Raw genomic sequence first — 14,490 nt, 5'->3', positions numbered from 1 at the left:
CCATGTTGTTAGTTGTGGGGGAGGGGGTGGGGTCCGCCCCCAGTCCGCTTTACCGCGATGTTGTGCCTGGATACCACAGAACGCACCTTCCCCCGTAGGTCGTTCCACCTCTTCCTGATGTCGTCCCGATTTCTTGGATGCTGTCCCACTGCGTTGACCCTGTCCACGATTCTTTACCATAGCTCCATCTTCCTGGCTATGGATGTGTGCTGCACCTGTGAGCCAAATAGCTGTGGCTCTACCCGTAGGATTTCCTCCACCATGACCCTGAGCTCCTCCTCGGAAAACCGGGGGTGTCTTTGATGTGACATGAGGTGGTGTGGGTGATGTGTGGGGTGGTGTAAGTGTTGATGTGTGGGGTGATGTGTAGTGGTGTGTGGTATTTTGTGCGTGTAATATTGTATGGGTGATGGTGTTGTGTGCCTCTGTGTGGTGGGGTTCTCAGTTGCTGTGCTCTCTGTCTATCTGGCCTTCGTCTCTGATTTTTGGTCGTAGGGGTTTGTGGGTGATGTGGGTGTGTGTTTTATATTGTGTTGGGTGTGTGGGAGTGGTGTTTGTATGTGTATCAGGTGTGTGTATTTGTAATTGCCCAATGATATATATATCACTTTTATATGTGGGTCTGGTTTTCCTGGGGGCCGATCGCAGCCCCCAGGGAAACCACACATGCATTGACAAAAGTGATCTATATATATATCTATCTATATAGATAGATCTATCGATATAATCTATCTACGTAGATAGATATATCTACACTGATCGATCTATCTACATAGGAAAAAAAAAATCCTCGGGTGCGTCCGGCCACTGGTCATGACCCGCACCAGGGAGGTAGTGTGGGCGTCGGCCTTTGGCCGACGACCGCACTAAACGGGTTAAATAATATTAGCGCAGTAAAATAGAGCTCAAGGCAAAGGGCCTGATTCAGAGCCAGATTACCACTTGAAGTGTACATCGTCTGATTCAGAGTTTGTAACCCTATCCACACCCACTTTTACCAGATGTTACAGAACTGTGCCAGATTGTCCAGCCACTAGTTCCAACAAGAAAAATCGCATAACATTTGGACTACAGCAGTCAAGCTTTCTCCTTTGTTTTTTGTTTCTAATTGGTTGGAGGAGGGATGGGTGCACACAGTGCTCCTCTTTCCTAGAAAAAAGCTTCCCCTTTCCTGTCTTACTCCCCGATCTGTGCATACACTTACCACCTGCTTTTAATGTATGTGGAACAATCACATGGAATGGCAAATTCTGTGTGGTTTTACAAACAGGTGCTGGTGGTTTGTGGGGAGGGAGAGTTTGAGGGGCGAAGAGTGGAAATTAAAATAATAATGCAAATAAATATAATTAAGGATCGGTCCCACATGGTAAATCCCCATTCCGCAAGGTTTTAATTGTAATTGCATGGGATTGCTACAATATTATCCCACAGTAAGAGTAAAATTGCATGGAGTTGTACTGCTACCAGTGCCAAGGTAGTTTTCACTCTGTTGCAACAGATGTGGAAATAGGCAGAGCACACTGGTACAGGGGTTCTAGCTGTGCATCACGATTCACAACTACCTTCTAGCAAACTTCCCAGGAATCTGAACTTTGGAACTGGTCCACAAGTCTAAAAGACATGGATTACCTGTTTTGCCGAAGCGCCTTCATGCACTGCGCTTTGTGACTCAAGAGGGGTAGGAAAGGGATGTACAAATGTCGATACAGCATGGTATTCTCCATTTCAAAGCCAGCAGCAGGCTGCAGTCCAAAAATATACTATTTCCTATTTGGAAGACAGTCAAACTGAAGGCGCTGAGGCCTGTCCTTTGATGAATGTGGCAGACATGCCCTAGCTCTACCTACTTCTTTTAAAACCAAAGGTTGTGTGCATCAGAGAGAGCTGAAGCTGCTTTCAGGCACCTAAAAAGCAGTACTTGGGGATATGGCCATAAAATAGGTTGACACAAATTTTACGTGGCTTTGTCAATACTATTGATCATCAAAATCTAACCAGCTAAGATATGTACCAATATGTGTGGTACCATGAATCCGATGAGAAGGTGATGACCCCAATTTTAATCAAAATTAGATAAATGCACATATTGTATAAATTCTTAATAATCAACTTTATACAGTGGTAAATCAAGTTCGAATCCCAGCTGGTGCACTTGACTTGTGAGCCTAGTCAAATCCCGCTTTCTTCATGTGCTTCACATGTGTTTTGTGTGAATAATGGAAGCGCTTAGAAACAGTCTCAGGTGGAGACTGCACATCCCAACTCAAGGTCTAGGCTACACTCAGCGCACCTTGACACACCTGGAAGGAAGGAGCTGGAACTGATGTCTTGTATAAGCAGAGCACCTTTCTAACACTGCAGTGCTGTGGTGCCTCGAAGCCACGGGTTTTCTGGAAGACGGCGAAGCGAGACAGAAACGCGAGGGGGTACTTTCAAGGTGTGAAGAGGGCTGTGGCTCAGCATCACCTCCCCACCAAAGAGACAGCAATGAAAATATTCCACAGAAGAACTGGCACAGTAGAAAGAGTCAAGCTGTATCATCGTGCTCTATAAATAGTCACAATAGTGTGTTTATTCTGTTTCCTTCAAATGAACACCTCAGAAAAGCAACAAGCACACCTCGTCCACAGTCAATTCATGCAGTATTTTCAGCCTGAGAAGAGAATAAATATATCTCTCAATGTAAAGAGGCACCGTGTGGATGTATTGCCTAACTCAGTGAATAAACAGGGATTTATTGCGCTAAAACACCAGAACTCCTGAGGTGCCTCTCTGGGCTGTAGCTCACGTATAACCTCGGGGCACACTGGTGTGTGCGTCTTCACATAGCCTTAGCTTCACTCAGAAAGGCACAATTGCAACAATTATTTGTCCATGTTTTATTTATTTAGGTGCTATGCAAGGTGCCTTGTTATTATGTCAGAGCGCCAACACACAGGGGGAAAAAAGCACAGATTGTCATTTTACAACTTCGGAGCACTAGCACATATAACAAGCATTTGCAATGCAATAGTTTTCGCACATTTTGAACAAGTTAATTTTCATCTTTTGGCAACGCGCCCACGAACAAAAACAAACAAGCCGACAGCCGCCATGAGCACAAAGCAGACACACAAAAGGAAACAGAAGTTCGCTTGCAGTAAAACGTATCGCAAAAGTGCAGTTATCCGTGTAATCGTCAGAAGTGCAATTATCCATGTAACAGAGTCGATGTCATGCAAAGCGCTCAATTAGTGCACAGTGAGATCACGCTGCATACGAAATAAAAAGAAAAAACAGTCCAGAAACCATACGGAAAACATCGAGCCTCGTATGTTTGCAGTAGTTGGCCGGTGTACTCAAACAGGGCTAAACATCGCAAAAGGCATGAAATGTGCATGCCTTTCAGTAATGAAATCAAGTCAAGCCCACAAACCAACCAAACTGATGGGCGTGACATGGGTGTTGGTAAAAGCCCACGGAGAGATTACACTAGAGACAGAGCGCTTTGCGTGCTCAACCCTAAAAAAAGGAGGTAAGGAGGAAAAAGGAGAGGGTCACACACAGAGTTTGTGGTGGTTTTGCTGCAACTCATCCAAACGCACCGAAAGCATATGAAGATGGCTTATAGGAAATGGGCACATGCAAATAATTACTATAGTATGAGCACTTGAATTGAGGTTATTACAGTGAAATTAAAGCATAGACGCTCGAGGTAAAAGTATCAGAGGAAAGTGAAACAATTATGATGATCACATAATTAAGGGTCCGAAGACTAATATGAATAACCGTGTGCAATCTATTGTCTCCTACCTGGTTAAATCAGATGTCCTACTGGCCATGATCGACATCTCCAAGAGCACCACTCCAGGGAAAACACTGGTAGTTAAGCATCATTTCGTTGAACTTGAATTATGCCTTCTTGTTCTATTTTTTATGTTTCATTATAAGCCATTCAACTCATGTCTCCATAACAGTTAGAACTCCTTCCTATTACTGTTTTCTTCATAATTCTCTCTTTGAGTGCTAAAACTAATCCTTGCACACGCCTATTATATCATCAAATAGGTCTCACAGGCCCCATCTATTATTGTGATATTTATGGGTAGACCCCTGGTTCATCAAATTTGCTTCTTCCCTTCATCAGGGTTTTTTAATGCTTTGAGGTCTTTCAACTCATTTTGAGGAAGAGAGTCCTAGGAATAATTGGAAGTTACTCTAGTGATTGTAGCACTTCTTGTCCTACATTTCACCTTCCTCCAGAAGACCCACCGAATCTGTCTGTAGAATTGACTGCTATTTAGATGAATGATGAGAATATTGGAGTTGAGGAAAGCAGATAAGCTGTTAAAGTGTGGCCATGGCTAGTATGGTTGTTCATTTGCCTGGCCTTGGATCTTCCTGTATCTCTCTGTTGCCCTGAGAAATTAGGCTGTACGACTAGTGTGAGTCACAATTCTGAGTAACTTGTATATTTGTTTTGCGAACTGTACAGTATATAGATGCAGTGCAGTCACAGTGTGTTTGTGTCCTTCACTAGAGTTGCAGTCTTAGTGCTCTCCAAGCCAGGTTGAAAGTGGCTGCTCATGAAGCAGAAGAGGAATCTGACAACATCGCAGAAGATTTTCTTGAGGGGAAAACCGAGATTGAGGATTTTCTCAGTAACTTTATGGAGAAGAGGACGGTATGTAATAAATGGTTGCGCTAAGTGTTCATGAGACAAATGCTTACCTTTTTCACAGCAGAATTATATCATCATTATTAAGAGTTCCATGTAAAACAGAGTTTGCCAGTAAAAATGCAGACTTTTATGCGTTTCAGGAAACAAACCTGTCAACTAATTAGACGAGCTGTAAACAGGAATTGTTCGTATATTATTATACATGCAACTACTAACCCAATTAATTATAGTACATTTCACTTTCTTCAGACGTTAGTCTCCTTCAAGTATTTGTATGGTAAAATGGAATATTTGTAAGCTTAATTTCTCCATCATAGGGCGCTATCTATAAACAGTAAAATGTGTGAAACCATAACATTTTTATGACGAAAAACATATTTTTTTCCCTAAAAAAAATCCCATTAAGTCGCTCAAATATTTTTCATACTCTTCCCTCCACAATGGAAAAACAAGTGTAAAAAAACAGGCGAGCTCCTTGAGAATGCTGAGTGATAGGTGGCCTTCTGTTACTTTTTCTGCTCTGTGTATCAGTAATCCATAATCACTGACATTTCTTGTTATTTCCATTTAAAATAAACAAGCAATGGTTAGCCTATTTATCTGTTTTTTAATGTGCTGAGTCATGTAAATGCAGACATGCATACATTTAGACAGACTATCGCAACAGAGCACAGGATACACAGAAGGCACAAATAGTTTGTGCACATTTGTGCATAACTTTGTTCAAAAAAGTTAGCAGGTCAAGACCAGACCAATTGGCTTTGACAATGATTGTTTGTTTTCCTCATGGAGATGTTTTACCTGCAAAGAATGTACCTAAATGTACTGGGAAACATATCTGGGCAAATGTACTGGGATATATATATATATATAATATCCATATATGTATATATACACATATATAGATACACACACACACACACACCCTGTGTACTTGCTGTGCCATTGAACTCCATCTATACCTACTCGATTAAACCCATAAGGTTGAAATCAGTGTGGGTTGTTTGTATTCATATTTTGCCAGAAACAGCTTAGCAGTTCAGATTGGACTTTATATGTTGGCTACTTTGCATATAGTTTAGTGCCTGTCCGTGGTGGCACAGGGAGCAAAAAAATGACGACTGGAATGTGGCCCAAAATAGTTACGAGTGGCAGGGAATACCTCATGCATTCCACTGGTCACTTGTTTTCTAAGTAGTTGCAGTTGTGGTTACTGTTTTTATCGTTGTTCTTGTTGTTCTTGTTGCTCTGGTCCATTCTCTTGTGGAGGCTATTGTTGCTGTTGTTCCTGCTGTGGTTACAGTTATAGTGAGTGCCTTTCTGCCTTGCTAGAAGCTGTTGCTGTTTTCCCTAGTCCTCTAGCAGTTGTTGCCGTAGTCTTTGTTGTAGCTGTGTTTACTGCTGTGGTCCATGCTGTTGTGGGATCTGTTGTCGGATCTGTTGTCGTTGATTTCGTCTGTGATGTTTTGGCAGCTATTGTTGCTGTGGTGAAAGCAGTTGTTGCTGTGGTGGCAGATAGTTCCTGTGGTCCCTGATGTGTGTCACCTGTGCGGTGCAAACTGCTGTCACTGGTACGGTCCGTGCTGTACTAGCACCTTTACAGCAACTGTTTGGCTACTGTGGCTGCCCGATGGGATAGAAGCTATTATCTTAGTTATTGGTTCAGATTTAGTGGCACGTCTGGTTGTTGCTGTGATCCCTGTTAGGTTACAGTTTGGTTGCTGCCTTTGTGGCAGCTGTGGCTGAAGTTGAGAATTCCCATTGCTTGTCAAATTATAGTATGCCGTTCGGATTGAACAGTTAGGTTTTCAGATATTTTATGCATTTCACAGGGCCTGCCCGAAGTCTTAATTCTCTTTGCATTTTATTCTAAATCGTCATAATGATGGCGAAAACTCTTTATCCCCTCATCCTTGATTTCTTAAACCTGCATTTCTTAGACTTGGACTCCCTGAGTAGTTGGTGGGAAGATCGGAGTGATCTGGAAGACACACGTGTCATATTGGTTAGGATCAGGGGCAACAATTGTTCTTGTTTATTTTGTCCTATGTACAAGTAAACCCAAATACCTGCCACGCAACCTATGTTGCTGCCAAGTATACACTGCCACGGTATGGAAAAAAATGATTGCTTCTGCTAAGGCAAGATATGTATCCCAATATGTAAGATGTTCAGACTTATATATAAGATCCGTAAGCACTCTTAGGAAACAAAGTAAGTTGGAAGTTGAGCTTGATTTACTTATAGTAATATAAAACCATTAACACATATTCAAAATAGAACTGTTTGCTGTTTTTAAAAAATGCTTCCAGCATGCTAAAAAATAGTCTACAAAGGAATGGAACCAAGATTAGTAATTGTTTGCGTTCAAAATTAAATGTACCGGAAATAGTATTTGCAATTTTGAGAAAACAAATAATGGTTGCAAACAGTTTCACTAAACTATGATGCAGTTTGTGTGCTTTTAAAACAAAATGTTCCCAAATAATATTTGTAAATTGTTTTTAAAAAAGATGGAGGTTAACCGCTGTTTTGTTAAAATATGATGCAATTTTTTAGGGCAGTTTTATACACATTTTCTTTGCAACATCATTTAATAGCACGTTTGATGCATGCAAGTAATATAATAGTAACGGAGGAGTAGCGTAAAAACATAAGAGGCAACATGTAAAAGAAAACATAAATTAGGGGCTCCTTTCTTACAGAAAGTCACAAAAGTGCACTTGGGTTTTAATGATCTTACATGGGTGCAGATTTACAAGTGTCGGTAATTTACAGTCTTCTTTACAGAAGGAGGCCTGGGAACAGATGCAGGTTTCCAAGCATACTCCTAGCAAACATTTGTGAAATCCATTTAGTATGAATAAATATAGAAACGTACAGTGCGGGTTTAATATGAAATCAAGTGAATGCTTAAAAGTATATTTGCCTAAACAAATCTAGGACACTTCCTCAGGAACTAAAGCAAGAAAAAGAGCAGTGGTACAGTTAGAAAAATTATACATCTTGAACTTTGATATAATCTGAATTCTGGCATAATGAACGTACTGGCATATTTACATCACATTCATAAACAAAGGCTCTGCATATGCAGAACCTGCAATAGTGCAAGATTTTAAATAAATAGAACTCTAGTTTTTTCCAAGTACTGTATATTCAGACCTTTGCTAGAATCTAAACACAGGCGTAATATGGGCCTTTGCATAATCAGAGAAGCTAGTATCACAGCTCTGAATTAATTAGAACTTATAATTTGTCACCTCACTGCATGCCATTTTTTTACCAGACAAGTAGATTTCTCCAGTATTGAATCTTTCATAGATTCACATGCTTGAATCTTCCCCGTTGTAAGCAATGCATTCTAAGTACATTAACAGAATAGGAAAAAGCAATAGACATTGTTAACCAATTCACATTGTTATAATAGATCCAAAATCCAGCCAAGCAGAGGCTAGACCATGGACCACGCTTCTCCTGCAGAGCCACCATACCTCAGATTTCTAACAGCATGTCGTGTGTGGGCGAGTCTCCCTGAGCTCTACACAATTGTTTCAATTGCTCAACTTTTGAAATTTGTCTTCAATATTCTACTGCCACAGCTTCTGAGGTACTGTTTTCTCATTTCAGTATTTGGGCACCATGTCAGGGGAGTACAAGAAAAGGTTTTTAGACCATGCAGATCTTGTGGAAAGCCAATACTTTTTTCAGAGGACCCTCATAAGTATTGTCTCTGCTGCATTTTTGGCTAAAACATCAAAAGACAGAGGAGCCAGGCTCCTGTTATGGCTTCAAAACAAGAAATCCAGATCCGAATCTGATTCTGATGAGGAAGAAGTTTAAGTTGCTAAATAATAACGAGTTTACCTCATGTGACAAGGACCCCAGAAGACGTAAGGCGCCTGCTAAAACATCTGGGGGAAATCAGTCTCAAAGGACTCAGTTTCTTCTCAAAAGAAACCCTCTACATCATCCTCAGTGCCTGTCACTCCTCTCAAAAAACCTTTGTCAAGGAAAATTTGCCCAATGGCACACTCGTCGTCGACGAAGTCTGAGAATATCGGCGACGGTGCAATCCCTTTCACTCCCAGCATCGTGTCAACAGCGACTGCAATAACAATGACAATCGCTTCATCGACAAGACCTGTGACGACAACCTCCTCGTCGACGACAGCAATCCCTTTGACAGACGCTTTTAAGTCTCAAGAAAAGCCCATCAGCGAGGCAGAAAGGTACTCCACTTTTGGTTCCAGAATGAACACTGCCAAGCAAAATGTCCCCATTTCCTCGATCCTGCCTCCTCCCACTGAAGAATCAGGTGACGGGGGACTTTTTGGTGCAGCCTATAGCCCCTCCCAGCTCAAAGTGCCAGAAGACGGATGATGAGGAAGGCCCTAATATAGGAGATTACTTGCCATCAGGCTTCTTCTTACAGGTATGACACATTCTAAGAAAGCTATCATTATGAGGAGCATCAAAGCGCAAGAGAGGGCACCATCTCTTTAGTCACCGACTTGAGGCATGTGATTAAATATTACTATAACAGGGGTGTGGAATATAATAAAATATCTACTTGTATATGGGACAGGTTGCTTCTTAAATCTACTTGTCATATAAAATAATCTACTTGTGCCTTTGGTGCAATGTAGTGCTGCAACAAATTATGGCAGCAATCTCATTATGTAAGAGCTCTGAAAATAGCTTCTCTGATTATGCCAGGGCTAATACTTTAGTAGGGCGTGAACACCAGCAATTTCAAGCCCTATTGTAGCAATTTCCTTATTTTGCCAGCTTTCAACAGACCTACAGGTCTACATACCGGGGCTAAAAGAAGCAGTAAGCAATAGCCACAGGGCTGGAATGCCTTTGAGTCTGTGGAAACATGCTAACTTACATGTTTCATGGATTTTCACCAGCTTTTCTCTCATCTTTTCCCATACTGAAGAAGGTTGGAAATTTACTCCTGACAATGGCAGAAGTAGAAGGTCTTCCAGGGTTGGAAACAAAGTTATTAGAGGTAAAGTGAACTTGTAACTGCTCAAAAGGTTTTCTCATGAGCAAATCTAGACATACAGATTTGCCTGTGCTAAAATACAGTTCACAAATATTTCCTAGGAGTACGAATTCCTGGTCTACTTCTGTCAATTCTTGTGAATTCATGAAAGCCAGTAGTGCAGAGACCTATACTGTGATGCACTTTTGTGATTTTCTTATAGAATTGGTCCCCCAATTAGGTCTGGCATTAACCAAGACATTTTGTTTTTATTAAAATTCTGTTTCTCTCTTTATCCATCTGTAAGCTGACTTTACTGTGAGTGATAGCATTCTGCTCTTCCACAAGGAGCATATTTTCACACAAAGTAGTTTTGCTCAGGGCCGGGAACTCCTGTGGCAATGTGTGCTTTTCAAGACCCAAAAAAATTTTTTGTTTTTGCTTTTATGTCAATTTTTGTTACAATGGTGAGGGCCTGGCAGCTCGCACACCAATAAAGTATTACAAAAACCATGTCAAAACAAGACGCGCATTGACAAAACATGACAACCAATCTCGGATCGGTTGGCTTTACCAGTGCTTGTTTATTTTCATGTTTCCCATAACCTGATTAAAAATGGTTACACTGATTTTCCACTATGAATATTTTTTCAGCTACTTGCATTCATCAGCACCGTTTACTAAACGATGCTTCAAAGAAATAGTACCTAAAATTTCACAGTAAATTAGCAAAATGTTTTTTTCTACTTGCATTTTTTTCTGAACATTTTATTTTGAAAGCAAAGAATCCTCAATCTTGCCTACAAGCTTCTGCATCTAATCAGAGAGCACTCTGGGAGCATTATATGTAGCCTGATGTTGTTAAACCTTTCAAACGTATGTACCATTTAATTTCTTTTTTTTACTGGAACCACTGTCAGTAGTGCAGTGTCACATTACGACGTATATTTAGAGTGCTCACCCTAATATTAAAGACTTTGCATTAATGAACCATAAATACAAGTTTGCACAGCTTTAATATATAGATACAAATATTACCTCAACTGCAGACAGTTCTCTTCCCTGTAAACTGACAGCCAAAGGGTTTGTACTGCAGGAGGTTGGGCTTACTTGTCCCAAGGACAAAATAAATATGAAAACTTGTTGACCTTGACTCAAAACAGTATATCCTGGGCATCGGGCTATAGGTATTCAACACCCACTTCCCTGAAGCAAATACACAATTGCCTCTTTCTCCAGGTTGCGCAGGAGCAACTGGCTTGGTATCCTTTTCAAGCAGTTCAGTACCTGTTCCCACTCAAGAGCAGCGGGCATTACCGCAACAACCACCTATCACCATCAGACATGAATATATAGATAGCGATGCTGAGGATCAACCTCAAGAATGGGAACTAATTTAGGATCCATTTACTCCAGGTCATGAATGGGATGATTACATTGTCCTATCATCACCATCACCATCACCTTCACCTCCACCAGCAAGCTCTCCTCCTGGAGACATCAGCGGATCTCGCAAATTACTGGGACAAGCTTCTTAAAGATTTGACTTAACTCTCCCAGCAAAGCAGTCAGAATGTTTTCTGTCTGACTTCAAGGATATCACTCTGTCCTATTCCTATTATCAACCATGGTCTTATAGAGACATCTAGTTGTGGATTCCTTACCTCAGACTTTCCCCCCAGACTTCAGTCTGGATCCGGAGGTTTTTCTCAAGTAGTACCTCTGTGCGCCATTAGGTGGTGTCGATCAGGTCCATGTCTGTTGTCTTCCGTGCCAGATCTGACATCACAGGTCCTATATAGGTGCCACCCTGGCATGTTGTTGGCAGTTGTTTTCTTCCAGCATAACCCAGTACTGACCCCTCAATCATTTTTGACTGGTCTTTTTTTACTTTTTGCCAAGGTTTTTTGAGTTAACATCGGGTGTGTCGAGGGATGTCTTTGAGGAAGACCTGTTTCAAGCCCTGGGGGTCCTGTGATCGGGCAATGTCTGTGATTGATCTGCATGACGGATCAGGAGCTCATGTGCCTTTGGTGCCTGGAGCGCGACCACGCCCTGAAGTCGTGCTCTGAGTGTCAGGCCATGCATAAAAATACTTTAAGGGAGCGTTCCCTGGAGCTGATGGTGGCTCAACGTTCAACTCTGCTCAAGTCGTGGTCAAGAGGAAGGTCTCGGGATCAGTCGTGGAGCCCCTCCACCCCCCAGCCCCTGCCCAACTTAGAGTTCTGTGAGGCCATGCTCCTCAATTTTAAGTGGTCCAAAACCGCTGCCCTGCCTTCAGCCCACCTCAGAGTCAGAAGGGACACCTTCGGGTTCCGCCGGGGTGTCTTCGGCCTTGGCTCCAAGGGACACTCAGGGATCCATGCTGGGATCCAGGACGGCGTCGGTTGTACCACTTTAACTTTCTCCATCACTGGTCACAACGCCGACGCTCGCAGTCCGTGCCCCTAGGTGGCGCTGTCCACATCCTCACTGCCGATTCCGACATGGAGCCGATGGGCGTCATGCGACTCCAACAGGGGCCTTGCCTCCTATGTCAGGTCCTGAGCCTTATTCCTATGGGCTAGGTTATGGTACAGAATGGGAGGGGCTGCTTGACCCTTCGGAATTCCAGCTCCAAGAATCTATGAACTGACTTGTGGACTTGGATGAAGACAGTTGTCTGGATAACTCCCTGCTTACTGGCATGCTTTCTCCCCCTAACGTGGCTATGAAGGATAGAGCATCATGCTCTATGGTGGTGGGAAGTGCAGCCTCTGCCCTGGACCTTGAGTTGCCTTTCTTGGCAGTCAGGACTAACCTCCTGACATATGTGCTTTAACCTGGTGTTTCATCCTCCAAACCCCTGCTACCCTTCAATGAAGCTCTTACAGATGTCCTGCTGGGTACTGGTCCAAACCCAGCACAGGGGCCCCTGTGAACAGGGCAATTGCCCGCTGCCAATGCCCTTCTCCGGGCAACCCAAGTTTCCTTACACAACACCTCACCCATGAGAGCAGGGTCATCCAAGCCTCTATCTCCCGTGGCGCGTTCCCTTCCACACCCCCAGATAGGTAATCTAACAGGCTGGACACACTTGGGAGGAAGATGTTTTTTTCCACCAGCCTGGCCTTACGGTCCGTGAACACTGCATGCCTTTTGGACCGTTTTTCCTATGTGCTGTGGGATATGGTTGCGCAAGTGCTGCCAAAGGTCTCGAGAGAGGCCCAGGCTGTACTTCCCCAATCAGATGCTGATGGGAGAGATGCAGCAAAGTTCATGATCCAATGTGGACTGGACACGGCCGACTCACTGAGCAGAGCGGTTGCATCAGCAATGGCCCTTAGACGCCATGCCTGGTTGAGGATGTCTGGCTTTTCGGGGGATGTCCAAGCCAACCTTATGGACATGCCCTTTGATGCAACTTTGCTTTTTTTCTAAAGATAGACTCAGTGCTCAAGTGCTTCAAGGATTCTCGTATTACAACCAGGTCATTGGGCCTCGCAGCGACCCCTCCCCCCTCAGTCTAATTTCCCCCCCTTTTGTGGCTACAGAAGGGGCACCCAGCCACATCAGTTCCCTTCCAGCCACCATGCTGCCCAACCTCTGTGTGGCTGGGAACGTGGGATCCACACCCCCTTATAGATGAGGGAGCCCGCAGTCCGGCCAATTACACAACCCACATCTCCCACCCCCACAAAGCTGCCTCCAAACCTTCCTAATTTCACTCTTCCCCACGAAGGACCAGTTGAAAGCAAGATCCACTGTCCCCTGCTTCGCTGCCAATCTGTCACATCAGACAGGTGGGTTTTGCAGAGAGTCCGAAGGGGCTACTGCTTCCCCTTAGATACTACCCCTCCATCCATGCCACCATCCTATTATTGGATTACGGACGATCACTTGGCACTTCTCCAAGAGGAAGTTATGAATCTCTTGGCCAAGGGAGCCATTGAGCGGGTTCCTATGCCAGAAGTAGGTCATGAATGCTATTCCCACTACTTTCTGACACACAAAAACTCTTCCTCAAGAAGAAGTTTAAAATGTCCACTCTGGCTCAGGTTCTTTCTGCCCTAGACCTAGGAGACTGGATGGTAGCATTGGACTTGAAGGACACTTATTTCCATATTCCCACCCTGTCTGCCCACAGACGTTACTTGCGGTTCACAGTAGGCCTTGAGCACTTTCAGTTCACCGTGCTCCTTTTTGCTGTTACCAGTGCTCCTCAGGTGTTCACCAAGGTGATGGTGGTAGTCAGAGCTCATCTGCGCAGATCAGGGGTTTCAGTCTTCCCTTATCTCGACAACTGGCTGTTGAAGGCAGACTCCCCCCAGGCTGTTGTCTGTCACGTCCAGACTACGGCAGACTTCCTGTAAACCGTTGCAATTCACTGTAAATGTGCCAAAGTCACACCTGACTCCTTCTCAGACACTCCCTTTCATTGAAGCCGTTCTGGACGCAGTGCAGTTTCAGGCTTATCTTCCTGAGCTGCGAGTCCAGGATATTCAGGCCATGATACCAGTGTTTAAGCCTCTATGGTTGATTTCAGTGAGAATGACCTTGAGGCTGCTTGGCCTCATGGCCGCCTGCATCCTGCTGGTGACTCCTGCCAGATGGCATATGCAGGCTCTACAGAGGACCTGAAGTTCCAGTGGTTCCAGGATCCTCTCCAACATGGTCCAGATCTCTGAGAGAACTGCGCAAGATCTGCTGTGGTGCTTAACAAACCACAATTGGGTCAGAGGCTGATCCCTTTCTCTTCCCCAGACAGATCTGACATTAGTGACATTAGTGACAGATGTGTCACTCCTGGGATGGGGTGGCCATCTGGGAGAGGTGGAGATCAGAATAGTCTGGTCTCAGG

The 14,490-nt window shown here is 43.6% G+C and overlaps 1 protein-coding gene across 2 annotated transcripts in view; it reads left to right on the top strand.

The window, feature by feature from the left end:
* VPS37A (VPS37A subunit of ESCRT-I) overlaps positions 1-14,490 on the top strand; it is a 200,806-nt gene that overhangs the window by 152,846 nt on the left and 33,470 nt on the right. For both annotated transcript variants that reach the window (XM_069200574.1, XM_069200585.1), the window contains exon 10: positions 4,520-4,663. In XM_069200574.1, the coding sequence (XP_069056675.1) occupies positions 4,520-4,663 (144 nt within the window). The remainder of the gene's footprint in view (positions 1-4,519; positions 4,664-14,490) is intronic.

This window comes from Pleurodeles waltl, chromosome 1_2, assembly GCF_031143425.1.
Source record: "Pleurodeles waltl isolate 20211129_DDA chromosome 1_2, aPleWal1.hap1.20221129, whole genome shotgun sequence".
In the NCBI taxonomy this organism is placed as follows: domain Eukaryota; kingdom Metazoa; phylum Chordata; class Amphibia; order Caudata; family Salamandridae; genus Pleurodeles; species Pleurodeles waltl.
This window is presented reverse-complemented; position numbering and strand designations above follow the sequence as displayed.